The sequence below is a fragment of the Ambystoma mexicanum genome, chromosome 11 (assembly GCF_040938575.1).
Source record: "Ambystoma mexicanum isolate Mex_15411 chromosome 11, UKY_AmexF1_1, whole genome shotgun sequence".
NCBI classification, from domain to species: Eukaryota; Metazoa; Chordata; class Amphibia; order Caudata; family Ambystomatidae; genus Ambystoma; species Ambystoma mexicanum.
In genome coordinates, this window is record NC_090934.1 from 1256664522 (window position 1) to 1256680876 (window position 16355).

Consider the following 16355-nt stretch of genomic DNA (forward strand, 5'->3'; position numbering starts at 1 on the left):
GGGGTCTATAAATGGGGGCTCAAACCATTTATAGGACTAAGGAACACCAAGCTCACACGGAGGCTGTAGTCATCCATGCACCCCCTACTGGCCGATCTGAAGGTTTTTTGACTCAGGGTGTCTAGCCTGGGGCTTCCGTCAGAAGTGGGAGACCAGGGGGGATAGAAGGGGGAAGAGGCAGGGGAAGGAAGGAAGTTGATGAGAGATGGCACAATCCTGTCAAAGAGAAGGGGGTTGGCCTGAGGGCCTTGAACCAGGACCGTGCCAGTGAGGTAGACATTGATGCAGCAGCGAGACGAGAAGAAGCCCGTAAGGAGGACTTCCCACTTGGTGCTGTCATTAATGGATGTGGAAGAATACATTTCTCTGGAAGATGCACTAACATAGATGTCTGCAATTGGGTGGCATGGGTTTGCAGCAGGGATGCCTTTTTGTATGCTTTTTCTGTCCAGATTTTGAGAGAGGGGGCATAGGTGATGGTTAAGCAGTTGGATTAGATTAGGGCGATTGTGTGTGTGTGTGTGTGTGTGTGTGGCGTGTACGTGTGTGGCGTGTGTGTGTGTGGCATGTGTGTTGCAATGCACAGTTCTGAACCTGACACAGTCGGCCAAGTGGATGTTAGTCCAAGTAACAAAACAGTATAGGATGAAGGCACACCTAAATTCGATTTTTACACTAACAGTCACATATAATGCAGGATGACACAGGCATTGCAGCGCAGCAGGGCATAGATGGGGGTCAGTGGAAATGAAGCCCAGGGAGTGAGAAGCAGAGCGAAGTTTCACCGTAGTACAGGGGACATCTGCCAGTAGAGCTGGGCGATGTGAAGGACTGGAGAGGCAGAGGAAGGATGCCAAAGTCCAGAGGTGTGTGGATGTAGTACCCAGCATGATGTAGCATCTTTGCCTGCAGGAGTAGTAGTAAGAGAGTAGGGCCCGGAAGCCCAGCCAGGCCAGGAACAGACCGGGCCTAGTGTGGGCCTTGGCTGGGGGCCAGCGTTCGCCTGCCAGCTTCCCGTGATTGGCCCTGAAGTGGGAAAGCAGGCCAATTGAAGGCAAGCTGATGCCAGGCAGCCGACACACCCCCTAAATGAAGATGGAGGCGGCCATGCTGGAGGGGGGCAGGCCAGGCCCAGGCACTGGACCCAGAGAGCTGAGTCCCGAGATTTGCAGTAGAGGAGACAGATCTGAGTGGCAGAGAGCTGCAGTCCCATGCACACAATCACACAAATGCTGTTTCGTTTATAAAAAAAAAAAATTGTTGATTTTGTTTCTTAAAAAGGTCTCATTAGTAAATGGGCATATTTGACATCACAGTGCCCTTTAGGGCTTACCTGGTTGACGCATGGCTGTGGTAATGAACGCGATGCTGGTGTTGTTGCTGGTCCGAGGTGAAGCAAGTACTCAAAGGACTGGCCTACTTTTAGTAGGTTTTAATGTTTACCCTACCTATGCACAACAGCAGATATATTTAAAGTTGTACAAAAGGTAAATTGAATATTTTCTAAAAGTGAATTTTAATTGCCTATAAACCTCATACTGCCTGGTGGCGGCATTCCCACTAAAGGGAAGCCCACAACCCAATTTCAGTACATGGAAGAGCACAGTAGAGAGCATCTTGGATATCCATGCCTACTACAATGGATACAAAGATTTAAAGGAGATGTGTTCGGCATGCCAAGTTTACCATTTTTTTTTAAGTCATCGCAAATCCATGAACAGTGACCTGCAGTGCTCCAACAAAGCCTTAACCAGTTATGCATGATACAGAGTCCATTACAAACAAAAATCTACACGAAAAAACGACCACTCCTGCAAGTGTCTTGGAGAGATTATATAGGTGTGGCAGATTCAGAGACTTTAATTCTACCCAATTTGAGATGTAGGTCCCCTCTCAATGCCTTATCTTTTGTCTCGATTGGAAACAGTATTCGTTAGAACACCACTCCCCAATTGCTCTCTGTATCCATCAAGTAGAACTACACAGACTGCTAACACAGAAGTAAAAGTAGTATGCTTGATTTCGGTCAGTAAAGTGTCTAGTTGAATTTCTAGAATGTGGCCTTCTGGACAGATATTAGGAGGCCACAAGACCAGTGGAACTCAGTGGTTAGCCACAACCCAATCAAGGTAGCAATGTAGAGCAGTCAAGGCTATTCTCAGGGGAATGTGAATGGGATCAGGGGTCCACAGTGAGTCCACACAGTAAAGCACGCAATAATACAATTTAGACAAGAATGTGTAAAACATACAATATTTATTCTAGGCCTTAAGCACATGCACTAAAAAATAAAAAGCAGTTGATAATATCGTACAACACTCAATAATAAACATATATACAGTCAAGTAAAGTTCTTAAAATGCATTAAATGACTTAAATCAGGAATAGAGGTAAGTAAAGTGATGCAGTAAAGATGAAACCAAGTCACAAGTGATATTCCATAACTTCAGCAGTCCAATCCCTAAGCAGAATGGGCTCTTGTGCCCAAAGGTCACACGAGTCACATGCTCGTCTCCCCAGAATGCATCTGATGCAGATAAGTTACTTGTGTTTGTGATTGTTTAAAAGAAGAAATGCAACAAGTCACTAGGTAAGTACATAGTGTTCTTATCTTTCAGGTTTTACTACTCCGGTTCGACAACCAAAAAGCAGTGGAATGGAAGGATAGAAAGAGACTTCTTCTCATTGATATCTTATGGAGAACAGAGGGCACGGGCAGTGGGTGACAAACGCTATGTGTTTACTTACCCCTCTCACTCAGATTTTCCCAGATGACTGGATGGGTCATATCGGGGTCGCTAGAAGTTGGATTTCACACTGATGTCGCCAGTGAGAGGTACCCAGGAGCTGTGAGTGAAAGGATTCTTCTGGTCGGGTCCAGAAGCAGAGTGCAAACCTTGGTAATGGAGAAATGCAGACGACACCGGTGCAGCGCTCTTCAGAATACTTCACAAGACAGGGAAGGAGAGTTCCAGTGACTGCCACTGCACACTGAAGACGGCAGAGGCATCCTTCCAGTCGATACTGCAGATGCCCTTCCAGTCACGGTTGTAAAAGTCCTTCCAGAACAGGATCCCTTGAAGCTGGGAGGCTGAGATTCATCAGGCAGGCGACTTATACCACAAGCTGGTGACCACCAAAGTTCTGGGTGCAAGCACAGTACTGTAACTGTTCTAGCGAGGTAGCCCACTGGGGAGCTGGTCAGTCCACCAGGGTCTAGGGAAACCTCTGAAAGCTTAGGACAGCTGGATCCTCTAGAACGCATCGAGACTGGTTGGTCCCACCAGTCCAAGGGTTAAAGCACCACACAGGGCCTTCGCAGATCAGGTAGGTCAACAGGGTTTCATCGGACCAGACGCAGGAAGGGATGCGGCGCCTCTTCAGGAGTCGTTTTTCTATTGGGCATTCTTGGCTACAGCGATGATCTGAAGAAATGGTTGCAGTAGTCTTATCCAAAATCCATGCTATAGGCAAGTGCCGCCCACCAATGGCAAGGATCTGCACCAAACAGCCAGTAGTGGTCCAATCAGGGGCCACTATTGGTTCACTCATGCCCCATACTCAGACTCTGGCAACCACCGACCCCCCCCTTCCCCCCAAGGTCGCGGAAGCTGCAGCTTTCTCAGGCAAATGCATTACATTATATTGTATTTTCTGAACTGGCAAAGCATGAAGAAGGCCAAACTATGATATGGCAAAAGAACAAGCAAAAACCTTGTGGCTCTGCCATTTTGGCGTACTAGCCATGTTTAGTAACCATAAAAGGTAAACGTGAATTGTGCACAATAGAAATAACGCAAACATGGTAAAATTAGATCTGCTGCTAACAGCTTCTTTTTAGGCACATATAAAAGTAACCAAAACTCCTTAGTGTAAATAGCTGGGGTGATACAAAAGCATCCCCATTCCACTGCATTGTAAAATGATGTGTTCAATGTGAAAAAGTTACAAAAAGTAAAAGGCAAAAAGGGAAACACTTTCCCAGTACTGATAGTGTGAAGGACTGATCAGTTTCCCCATAATAAATTAGCAAAAGGCCAGGGGAGTTGAGCTGAAGGTTTCACTTCCCACTTCCCAGCAAAAAGTCTGCACAGGTTAAAAGACAAAAGGGTTGGGGGTCCATATAACCATGGAGGGAAAGTTGCCAAAAGATAAATCTTTCCTAACATCTAAACACTTTTTAAAATATATTGTTATTTTCTTCCCAATTTCTTCTGTGGCACTGGCTCAGGTTTTGACTCGGGCTAATGGTCACACCGGTGGGTCATGGCTCAGATTTGTAAAGTGATGATACACAAATCTCTACAACTTGCACCAATACACGTCCTCCCTATTCCAATGGACCAGAATAATTCCATGGTACTTCTTCCCTAATGGGCACAGTGGTGATAGCCAAGCAGCAGTGACAGGTTTGAGCAGCAATGCTAATCAGTCTGGAGGAGGGGGGTGCTTTCATCCTTAGGGAATGGCACACGACTGTTAGGTTGGTTGCTCCTTGAGAGCCCAAATACCTGGTTCCAGGACTACTGAGAGAATGATGATGGCTCCAGTGTAGTCCATATGTTCTCTGCCTACAGAGTTTAGACATGGGTCCCGATGAAGCATGTCCTTTCTCACTATGTTCCTGCTAGCCCAGAGACAAAAGTGTACAGATCACCTGGACTAGGACTGGCCAAGCCATTACTCATAGTGGTACCACCATCTTGTGTTTGAATGCCCCAAACCCTATCTCGCTCCACTTTCCTCTGGATTATATCACAAGAAAGCTGGTCCGCTGTTGTTCTTGCATCAGTTGCATCATTTAATGCCCTACAGTTTTTTCTTTTGCACTCTTGAAATTGCTAGCCGTTATTAAATTTGTTTTTTGCTTTCACTACATCTTTTGTAATCTATATATAATGATAAATGCTCTAGCGCCATGCCACATCACCTGGGAAAATCAGAGCTCTTCAAAACAGAGGACGCAGCATCTTCGGGCCAAGGACAGTTTCCGTATAGATGCCCAGACAGACCTGCATGTTCCTCGTTTCCATGGCTAATCTACTCTAGTACAGACGCTCTATCGGCACAGACCTGGGCCGACATTGGTGTTTATTGGCGGGCGTGGGGGTACTAACAAGTCTTGACAGCACAGCTGCTCAGTCTAGGTGGCTGCTCACCTGCACAGAATGGCTCACTGAGACACATCGGCCCAGCTTAGTTGATCCTGAAGACAGAAGATTTAAATCTTCATTTTTCAAGACTTCTCTATTGGAAACAGAGGAGCTGAAGAGCAATGGTATCCCTACAAAATATCCCCACCAAAAATATCGCCGTACATATGGCCGTTTGTCTCGCCATAGGCGATATTTTCTGGGGGGATAATTTGTGGGAGCGGGGGTTGCGGAGGTATCTCCCGCGCATTTTAAAATGCAGGGGTGTCCCCCCGCAGGGTCCATGGATCAATATCGCCGCAAAAATATGGCGATATTTTTGTATCACGATATTTTTGCTGGGATATTAACACATGGAACCAGACCAATGAGTAGAGAATACTTTTTAATATTTACAGAGACCAAACATTGTGAGACCGTCCCAGAATAGACTGCCTATTAGCAGACAATTTATTAAGGCTCACAGATTTAAGAGTAAAGACTTTGCTTCAAAGCATATCAACCAGATACCATGCACGTAAGGAAAACCGAGTTAGACATGTGAAATATGGGAGTGAAAAATGCCAACTGCCCATCTAATGTTAAAAGAAACAACTTGCACTTCGAAAGAGTGATACAAAAAAATCATCTTAAGCTGGCAGTTGGAAGCTTGTAAGTCTGTAATAGCTCCTAAACTAGTTCATGGCATTATGTGACAATACAAATAAAGCTAATATAGAAGACATGTTTACAGTGGCCTCCTCACTACCCAGGACGGGAATGTCATTCATGGTTATGCCGTAGTACTGTAGCCAATGGTGTAATAGCATAATACAGAACTTAAAATAACAGGAAGAAAAGGAATTGTTACACGCCCTGGGTCAATTTAAGACGGTCCTTCAAATTGTACTGCAGAGCTTAATAAAGTTTTTCAAATCAGAAGGAAAGAAAAGTATCAAACAAAGATATAAACTTCCATTAGAATGAGTCCATGTAATGAATAGATCAAAGTATCCCAATATAATAGTAGTTAGTTTGCATGATCGAAAATGGCACTATTCATTTCATTACCATTCAATTTTTCAAATGGTTGTTGCCTAAAAGTACACATTAAAATAAAACACAAAAAAGGCATGAATTTAAAAGGTTAGTACTGATAACCTACCTCTACGATTTCCTCCTTGGCTTGCTGAAGCTTCTCTGGTTTATTGGCCCAAAGTAGCCGGGCTTCGGCCTCACGCTTTTTCTGCAGCATAGTCTGGGCGTCTTGCCAGCGCTGCCATGCCTTCATGCGCTGGTCAAATGCTGCCTGTTTTGGTAAAAGCAAGGATCATTATGCATCACCTAGGAAAGGCACTTTCTAGGACATAACAGTTTCATGGCTTACTTGTCTTGCAATACCGTTAACAAGAAAACAAGATAAAGTTCAAGAAAAACAACACTAGCCACATTTTCAGTAACGTATTTAACAATGTACACAAGAGCTGGGTATTATTTTGTTTTATAGATATTAATGGATAGTGTGCAGTTCGGAAAAGGATGCTTGTGGCAAAGGGCTCTACCAAACATTCTCTAATTTAGAGCCGGCGGAAGGAAATGAGACTTCATGGCTTTTCACCTGCTCGCATCAAGTGTTATATTCGGATGTATGTGTTCACTGTGCGGTTGAAAATGTCACAATTACAGCGCATCGATCACATAGTAAACGTATTGACAATTCACAAAATGAAAAAAAGCAAACTTTGTTATAATGTAGTTTTACAAAGGTAGCGGGCGCCCCTCTCTCGCAAGAACAGACATGATAACCTGTTCAGTGGTTATTAACCACTTGAGAGTTCGCAGCCACTGCTTTTACTCACTGTGCCTTTCACAGATGGGAAATATCCATTTGCATATCAGTCTTTGTCCTGCCCAGGGGCAGTCCAGCACCGAAATACAATGGCAATTCCAATCTGAACGAGAGTACCACCAGCAACCCCATACACGTGTTTCACCCTTGTTGGGGATCATCAGTGAGGTGAAGCTGATGCCTCTCTAAGCACAGTGAGAGGGAGACCACGTCTGCTTGCCCCCAGGAGACCTAGGGTTACCAATCCCAGGTTCCTTAACAAATAGTTTTACAAAGGTAGCGGGCGCCCCTCTCTCGCAAGAACAGACATGATAACCTGTTCAGTGGTTATTAACCACTTGAGAGTTCGCAGCCACTGCTTTTACTCACTGTGCCTTTCACAGATGGGAAATATCCATTTGCATATCAGTCTTTGTCCTGCCCAGGGGCAGTCCAGCACCGAAATACAATGGCAATTCCAATCTGAACGAGAGTACCACCAGCAACCCCATACACGTGTTTCACCCTTGTTGGGGATCATCAGTGAGGTGAAGCTGATGCCTCTCTAAGCACAGTGAGAGGGAGACCACGTCTGGTTGCCCCCAGGAGACCTAGGGTTACCAATCCCAGGTTCCTTAACAAATAGTTTTACAAAGGTAGGGGGCGCCCCTCTCTCGCAAGAACAGACATGATAACCTGTTCAGTGGTTATTAACCACTTGAGAGTTCGCAGCCACTGCTTTTACTCACTGTGCCTTTCACAGATGGGAAATATCCATTTGCATATCAGTCTTTGTCCTGCCCAGGGGCAGTCCAGCACCGAAATACAATGGCAATTCCAACCTGAACGAGAGTACCACCAGCAACCCCATTACGTGTTTCACCCTTGTTGGGGATCATCAGTGAGGTGAAGCTGATGCCTCTCTAAGCACAGTGAGAGGGAGACCACGTCTGGTTGCCCCCAGGAGACCTAGGGTTACCAATCCCAGGTTCCTTAACAAATAGTTTTACAAAGGTAGCGGGCGCCCCTCTCTCGCAAGAACAGACATGATAACCTGTTCAGTGGTTATTAACCACTTGAGAGTTCGCAGCCACTGCTTTTACTCACTGTGCCTTTCACAGATGGGAAATATCCATTTGCATATCAGTCTTTGTCCTGCCCAGGGGCAGTCCAGCACCGAAATACAATGGCAATTCCAATCTGAACGAGAGTACCACCAGCAACCCCATACACGTGTTTCACCCTTGTTGGGGATCATCAGTGAGGTGAAGCTGATGCCTCTCTAAGCACAGTGAGAGGGAGACCACGTCTGGTTGCCCCCAGGAGACCTAGGGTTACCAATCCCAGGTTCCTTAACAAATAGTTTTACAAAGGTAGCGGGCGCCCCTCTCTCGCAAGAACAGACATGATAACCTGTTCAGTGGTTATTAACCACTTGAGAGTTCGCAGCCACTGCTTTTACTCACTGTGCCTTTCACAGATGGGAAATATCCATTTGCATATCAGTCTTTGTCCTGCCCAGGGGCAGTCCAGCACCGAAATACAATGGCAATTCCAATCTGAACGAGAGTACCACCAGCAACCCCATACACGTGTTTCACCCTTGTTGGGGATCATCAGTGAGGTGAAGCTGATGCCTCTCTAAGCATAATGTTATAATGTTATTATAATGTAGTCTTGTCTTATGTCACTGGCCTGGAGTGCTTGATGTTAGAATGTTGATGCATGAATGCAGCTCAGGAGAATGCTGGGTGTATCTGTGAGTGAATGTTCTGCGAGTGTCAGTTGGAGGCCTGAGCTGGAGTGTGAAGGATGGCCGGTGGGTTTTCTGCTCTACAGTTATGTCTTGTCTCCTGTCTACTGTAAATACCTTCAAGAGAAACTGGATAATGTAATAAAGCTGCCTGGATCAAACACAATGACTCCCACAGCAGGTCTGTGTCTCGAGTCGAGTCCAGCTTTACTACATCCAATACGCTTTATTTTACATTAAAGGGAAGGTGAAAAAGAGGAAGGAAAAAGGACAGAAATACGGTGAGAGGAGCTGCAGCAACGGTAAAGACAGTAAGGAGAACTGAGGGGAGGGGCAGGGGGTGGAACAGCTGTGAATGAGAGACCCACCGTTCCAACATGACATTAAAAATATACCATCCTGCCCAACACTCTTATTATAATGACATTTGGCCTCTGGGAGGGTGGCCCCCATCAAAAAGGAAATTTCCCCAGAGGGCTCTGTTGGCAAAGATAAAAGAATATGCCACCTACAGATGTGTAAGGATCTGATGTCATTCATCAATATGGGATGCCCAAGAATCCACACACAAGGAAACAATAATGAGAAGAAAAACATATGTATCCAGTATGGAATATTATCATTCCCAAGTCCTACAAAAGAAGAAACGAATTTGTGTTCTTAATCCACTAACATAGCATTATGTTCAAATTCAATTAGACATGTATGACATACTGGTGCAGCGCCTGCAGGAACCCAGCAGGTGGCGCCAGTACTTCATTTGTGGAAAATAAATGAATTGAAATGCATTAAAAAATACCATTGAGCTGTTTGACAGTAAAATGAACGTACATTTAGAAAATGGACAGTGCGCAGCTTGTAAAGAAGTGCCATCTCAAAATGCCAATGTTTGTACATCAGGAAACTAATGGCAATTATGGTGGGCATAGATGCATCAATGGATTTACTTGTTTTTAAGTGGGCGGAATGGAAGAGGAGGGTAGGAAAGCTGAATGGGAAGATAGAACGACATACAATTCTGAAAAGTAGACAACATCCCAAGATAAGGAAGGGGTCATTCGCGCAGGTCAGGCAACTCCGTAGATAAAATTCCCATAGTTTGGGAAAAATGACAGAAAAAAAAGGTATGTGCTGGACATGTTTGGACCGGTAAGGTAATGGCTTCTGTGAATATTGAGAAAAGAAATGCACTGCTACAGTCTCCCGACTCTTCGAGTTAGGAAATCACGCATTTTTCGTAGTGTTTCACAAAACAAGCAATATCGCAAGCCAAAAACGGAGCTATGGTACACAGGATTTTTATGATGACGCCCTAAACAGACATACTTACAGGCCGATTCATTTAACGTGCTCCGAAAATTTCGGCGCAAGCGTGCGAAAACGTGCGATTCGCAATGAAAGAGCGAAAATCACAGTGCAAGTGCGATTATCGCACAGAAAACAGCGCACATCTATTCATGGAAGTCCGTGCACGCCCAAAATGTGGGATGTGCGCTGAAAAAGTGCGCGGCGCACACTGGCGCACAGGTCATCGAAATGCTGTGCGATAAGGCCAGAGCGAATTCGCACATAGCGCGGCGCACATAACAAAAGTAGGCGTAACACGGGGCGTTACACACAGAATGGGGAACAACTCGTGAAAATGTGGGCGTCACGGGGGAAGTACAGGAGGCAAGTGCGCGGAACGCCCACATGCTCGCCTACAACACGTATTCATGGAATGGAATAGGGAAAAACAGCTCAAGGCCAAAGACGTGCAGAGGCCCATACATGTCCGCCACACAAAAGCAGGCGGTAGCGTCCCTGCGCAGGCAAAAAATGTGCGCCAAAGTTCTACACGCGTGAGAAGTTCCACACGCGATCGGGCCTGGGGGAGCGTGTGCGTGTATTTCAGAGGTGCGCGAGAAGTTCCACACGCGATTGGCCTGGGTGCGTGTATTTCAGGGGTGCGGGAGAAGTTCCACACGCGATCGGGCCTGTGCGCGTGTATTTCAGGGGTGCGCGAGAAGTTCCACACGCGATCGGGCCTGGGGGAGCGTGTGCGTGTATTTCAGAGGTGCGCGAGAAGTTCCACACGCGATTGGTCTGGGTGCGTGTATTTCAGGGGTGCGCGAGAAGTTCCACACGCGATCGGGCCTGGGGGAGTGTGTCCGTGTATATCAGAGGTGCGCGAGAAGTTCCACACGCGATTGGCCTGGGCGCGTGTATTTCAGGGGTGCGCGAGAAGTTCCACACGCGATCGGGCCTGGGGGAGCGGGGTACGTGTATTTCAGGGGCTCGCGGGTGGTTTTACACGCGATCGGGCCGGGGGAGCGGGGTACGTGTATTTCAGGGGCTCGCGGGCGGTTTTACACGCGATCGGGCCTGGGGAGCAGGGTACCACTCACCGTCTGCCTTGCGTGTAGAAGAACGCGTAGCCAACACCCACCCGCTGTGAAGTAATAGCGTGTGAACCCCAACGCCTGCAAAACACATGCACCGCACCCCACGAAAAGCAACGCCCGTGCGCGATACGTCACAGACGCGCATACGCGCTAAGGGCCTTTGGTCCAATGGAATCGCGTATGCGTGCTGACGCGCTTAGGGCCTTTCCTCGATTTACACGCTGACGTGCAGAATTTTCACGTGCCAAATCACTCCGTATCAAGCTGGCCACGCGTAAGCACACGGAAGACCAAGCTCCTGCCCAAAAGGCCGAATTACTGCCCCCCAGAGCCCCGAGCAGCCTCCCACGAGCCATCTGCTGCTGCCTGCCTGCCTGCTGCCACCGTGCCCTACCATTTGGTGCCTGCACATCAGCCATCTGCAGGGGTCCAGTTGCTGTGTCCACCCCTGCTGGAACAGAACACTCCCGACTGGGATACCATCGCTCCACAGCCCAGCCCCAGGACCCAGTTGCCCACCCACGCCTGCCTCGGGGGTCGCCATGTCGGGGCAAACACCATCCGAGACGACTGGCGACCCCCAGCCAGAGGGGCAGAGGGCCACCAGCTTCAGTCAGAAGGAAGTTGGTGTCCTGGTGGAGCTTGTACTTGGGCATTATGATGCCCTCTTCGGATCACCACGCGCCGACAAGGAAGGACGGGACAGGATCTGGGACGACTTTGTGGTTGCCATCAACGCGGAGGGGGTGGCAACCCGCAACATCAAGCAAGTCAAGAAGCGCTGGGAGGACTTCAGGTCCAGGACCCTCGAAGGCCTGGCGCCTCGTGGAGGGGGGCCAGGGCAGCATGAGTACCATCCAGCTGAGGGTCCTGGAACGCGTACGCCCAGCGCTCCATGCCCAGATCCTTGAGAGGCAGACCCGTCTGGAGTCGAGCGGTAAGTGGCCAAGCATTGCTGTGTGAGACACGGCATGTTGCAGTGTGCTGGTTGTCTGATACTTGCCTGTATGTGTGACATAGGCCATGTACACGTGTGTGTGTGTGTGTGTGCAGGGACATCATGGTCATGCATGTGAGACCAGTAATGTGTAAAGCACACGGTTGGTGTATGTGTTTAAATGCAACATGGGGATCCCTATGCGGAATGGACACATGAGAGCATGCCAGTCTCTGTTCCTGGACATGGGTGGGGGTGAGGGATGTGTGCTGATGCCATGTACATGTATGGTGTCCATGTCTGTGTTTCTGACCTGCGTGTCTGTGACTTGTGAATGCCATGGATGCATGACATGTCTGTGACAGTGTTCAGAATCACTGATGCAGCCTAGTTATCCTTGCATCCACTGTGTCTGGGGAGTACGAGTCCAGATGGATGAAAGTACGTTGAAGTGTGTGCAGGTGATAGGCATGACCGATGATGCATGTGAGTCCAAAAACAACATTGTATGCTTCAAGAGTCCCTTGGACATGTTTGCTTATGTCCATAGCATGCGCCATGGCTGTTACTGCATGTGTTTTGCCTGCACTGACCCATGTGTTGTGGAGGGACATGATGAAAGTGATCTTTGACAGTGCCACTCATCTGCTGTTGCTTCCTGTCTAGGGGACCTTTGTACAGTACCCTGATGCTTGTGTTCTAGGTCTCCCTCTACACAGCGCAAAGTGAAGAAGAGGGCGGAGACGGCGCTGTGGAGCTAAGCGGTGGGGATGCCCCCACGGCTGCAGCGGAAGGGGTGGGTGAGCCCCCACAGGGGCTTGCAACGGCAGAAGACGGTGTGGAGCCATCCAGGTTGGTGGTTTCCACAGAGGAGGAGGAGGCCGCTACTGAGCCGCACATGGGGCCTGGTGGGGGCATCCCTGCTGGTGCAAGTGGTGCAGTCCAGGGGCAGGGGCAGGAGGCAGCACAGGTCGCCGTGGAGGTGTCTGTGCATGTCACTGTCCCTGACACTGTGACTGCACCACCATGCACCAGCAGGGATGCCCCATCCCAGGCCCGTCCGCAGGTAGGGGGGATGTCCATGTCATCTGACTCCCCTCCACCTGCGGACGAGGGGACCCCTGGCCGTATGGAGAAGGTCCTGATTGGTGTCGCGTTGCGCACGGCTGTCATTCGTGATGAGGTGCGTGCTTCCCGGGGGAAGCACGCACGTCATCTCGAAGAGCACTGTGCCAACGTGGGCCAGTTGGGAGCGGTCATGGTCGGGGGTCTCGTACATGTGTCGGGCACTCTGGCGACCCTCTCCTTCTCTGTGGAGGCTATGCGCCAGTCGTACTCCATGCTGTCTTCCGGCCCAGATGCCACCAGGGCCCCCTGTGGACCTGCCCCGACCAATGCAGCCACCTCGGTGGGGATCCCATCCCTGCCACAGTCGGGAGTCGGAGGTCCAGCAGGGGTGGACACACCAGCAACTGGACCCCAGCAGATGGAGGATGTGACGGCATCATCGGGCAGGGCACGTGCACAACGGCGTCGGTGGTTTCCATCAGCCTGGATGCCGTCGTGCTGGCACAGGCAGTTGCGCCGGAGGCAGCGGCAGGCTCGACATGGGAGGCATCATGGCTCAGGGCCATCAACATCAGGGGTGCAGGCATCGGCCGTAGAACCCTGGAATGGGAGTGGCTTCCGTGTGGGAGCGGTTGGGCCAGCAGATAGGTGCGGAGCGGCAGCGGGCAGAGGAGGAACGGCTCACAATGGTCAGGGCGGAGGACTCCATGCGGAGGGCGCTGAGGCGGGCGGAGTGCCTCGAGGGTCTTCGCAGGGAGTTGGAGCTGGACACTGCATTATCCCTGCGAGACCTCGGGGCCAGGGAACATGCCCGCCTCCAAGCCATTGAACAGGAGTTCGATGATGCCCTGGTCCATGCCAACAACCAGTGAGCCGTCGGACTAGCCCGCTGCCCTTGTAAATAGTTATGTAGTTAGTGTTAGGTTTCCTTTGCTTTTTTATTTATTTTGGACCTTTTGGACTATGGACCACATTTTTGTAAATACTTTTTATATTAGGTAGGATTTTTATATAGGTTTAATTTCTTCAGTTGGGATCATGGAACCTGGATTGTTTAGCTGTATATAGTTGACTGTTGGATTTTAGTGGGTTTTTTTTGGATTTACCCATGGAACAATGGTTTTCGGCTTTGTTTTTACCTTGGATTTACTTTCTTGAACTGTGACTTTGGACACCTTTCCTTTGGATTATGATTTGTGGTTTTTCATTATTTTACGGACATGCTGCTTTTGGTTTTTTATTCCCATTGTCATTTGTTTCTTTTTAATTCCATTTATGCTGTTTTTAATACATTTTTTTCATCAGACTTCAATGTGTAGTATCATCTCATTGGTATCATGCATATCATGATATGGGTTTTGAGATTCACTGACACCCATTGGGTGTATGTGAGGGACATGTGTTCATTTCCAAACTTGCAATTGGGGTTCTATCATGTCATTGCCATTTCTAAGTGGGTGGATGCAATACTCGAGTGGGTGTTTGGCATTTGGAGGATGACCATAAGGGCCAGGGATCTAGATTGTGATGACATGTTGGCTGGGGGACATGTGTGGGGGCCTGCTGGCAGGTGCCCCGCAATGCTGGAGGGTGGGGGTGCAGGGGGACATGAGTGGGACATGAGTGGGGGCCTGCTGGCAGGTGCCCCGCAATGCTGGGGGGTGGGGGTGCAGGGGGACATGAGTGGGGGCCTGCTGGCAGGTGCCCCGCAATGCTGGGGGTGGGGGTGCAAGGGGACTTGAGTGGGACATGAGTGGGGGCCTGCTGGCAGGTGCCCCGCAATGCTGGGGGTGGGGGTGCAAGGGGACATGAGTGGGACATGAGTGGGGGCCTGCTGGCAGGTGCCCCGCAATGCTGGGGTGGGGGTGCAAGGGGACATGAGTTGGTGATCATTAGTGCAAGGAGACATGTGCCTTTGCTGGGGGCATGCCCATGTTGGGTGGGCTGCCTGAGGGACATGACCAGGGATGCAGGATAGTCCCCTGTGGTGTGGGCTGCCTGCAGGGGCCGTGGAGGGTGTACAGGGAACACCTGGGAGGACCCACACTGCCAAATCACATGTAGGACTCCCCGGCACCCCTGAAATACACGTACCCTGCTGAAATCGCGTGTAAAACTTTCCGCGCACCCCTGGAATACACGCACACGCTCCCCCAGGCCAGATCGCGTGTGGAACTTCTCGCGCACCTCGGAAATACACGCGCCCAGGCCAATCGCGTGTGGAACTTCTCACGCACCTCTGAAATAGACGCGCCCAGGCCAATCGCGTGTGGAACTTCTCGCGCACCTCTGGAATACACGCGCCCAGGGCAATCGCGTGTGGAACTTCTCACGCCCCTCGTGAAATACACGCGCCCAGGCCAAATCGCGTGTGGAACTTCTCGCGCACCCCTGAAATACACGCACCCAGCCCATTCGCGTGTAATACTTCTCGCGCACCCCTGAAATACACGCACACGCTCCCCCAGGCCCGATCGCGTGTGAGACTTCTCGCGCACCCCTGAAATACACGCACACGCTCCCCCAGGCCCGATCACGTGTGGAACTTCACGATCGCGTGTAAAACTTCTCGCGCACCCCTGAAATACACGCACCCAGGCCATTCGCGTGTGGAACTTCTCGCGCACCCCTGAAATACACGCACCCAGGCCATTCGCGTGTAATACTTCTCGCGCACCCCTGAAATACACGCACACGCTCCCCCAGGCCAGATCGCATGTGAAACTTCTCGCGCACGCGTGTTCCCGACACCCGTAATACGCATTCCCCGCTTTGCGTTTGCTGTTTGCCAGTCCGGTAAACTGGTACAGGGTTGGCGCAGCCCTTTGCGATGGTTTTGCGATCTTGATGGCTTTTCCTTGCGCGAGGGCGTTCTTGGGGGCGTAACTGGCGCTGCTGCAGGGTTGCTGCGCCACGTCTGCTTTTGGAGGAAAGAATCCATGAATACGCTGTGCGCGGAAATTGATTTTATCGCACGCGGCTGGCGCAGACATTCGCACGGGCACGCTGTGCGCCAGCCGCGTGCGACACTTTTGTGAGGAATTACATGAATCGGCCTGTTAGCATTTGAAAATAAGTTTAACAAATATCGTGAGGAATGGCAAGCATACATTTATTGAAAGAGCACAGGCAGACCTTAAGTGACTTGGTCAAGTTACAAAAGCATACAGTGCCTAAAGCAGCGGCTAAATGTAGGTTACATTTGGGAAATTAAAGTGTTGTGTAACAAAGTGCAGTAGCAAATGTACGTAAA

The 16355-nt window shown here is 49.5% G+C and overlaps 1 protein-coding gene across 1 annotated transcript in view; it reads right to left on the reverse strand.

Annotated features, from left to right (window-relative positions):
- The window catches only part of SNX1 (sorting nexin 1), a 1264276-nt gene that overhangs the window by 255653 nt on the left and 992268 nt on the right, over nt 1-16355 (reverse strand). The window contains exon 12 of the mRNA XM_069624696.1: nt 6298-6441. Within this exon, the coding sequence (XP_069480797.1) occupies nt 6298-6441 (144 nt within the window). The remainder of the gene's footprint in view (nt 1-6297; nt 6442-16355) is intronic.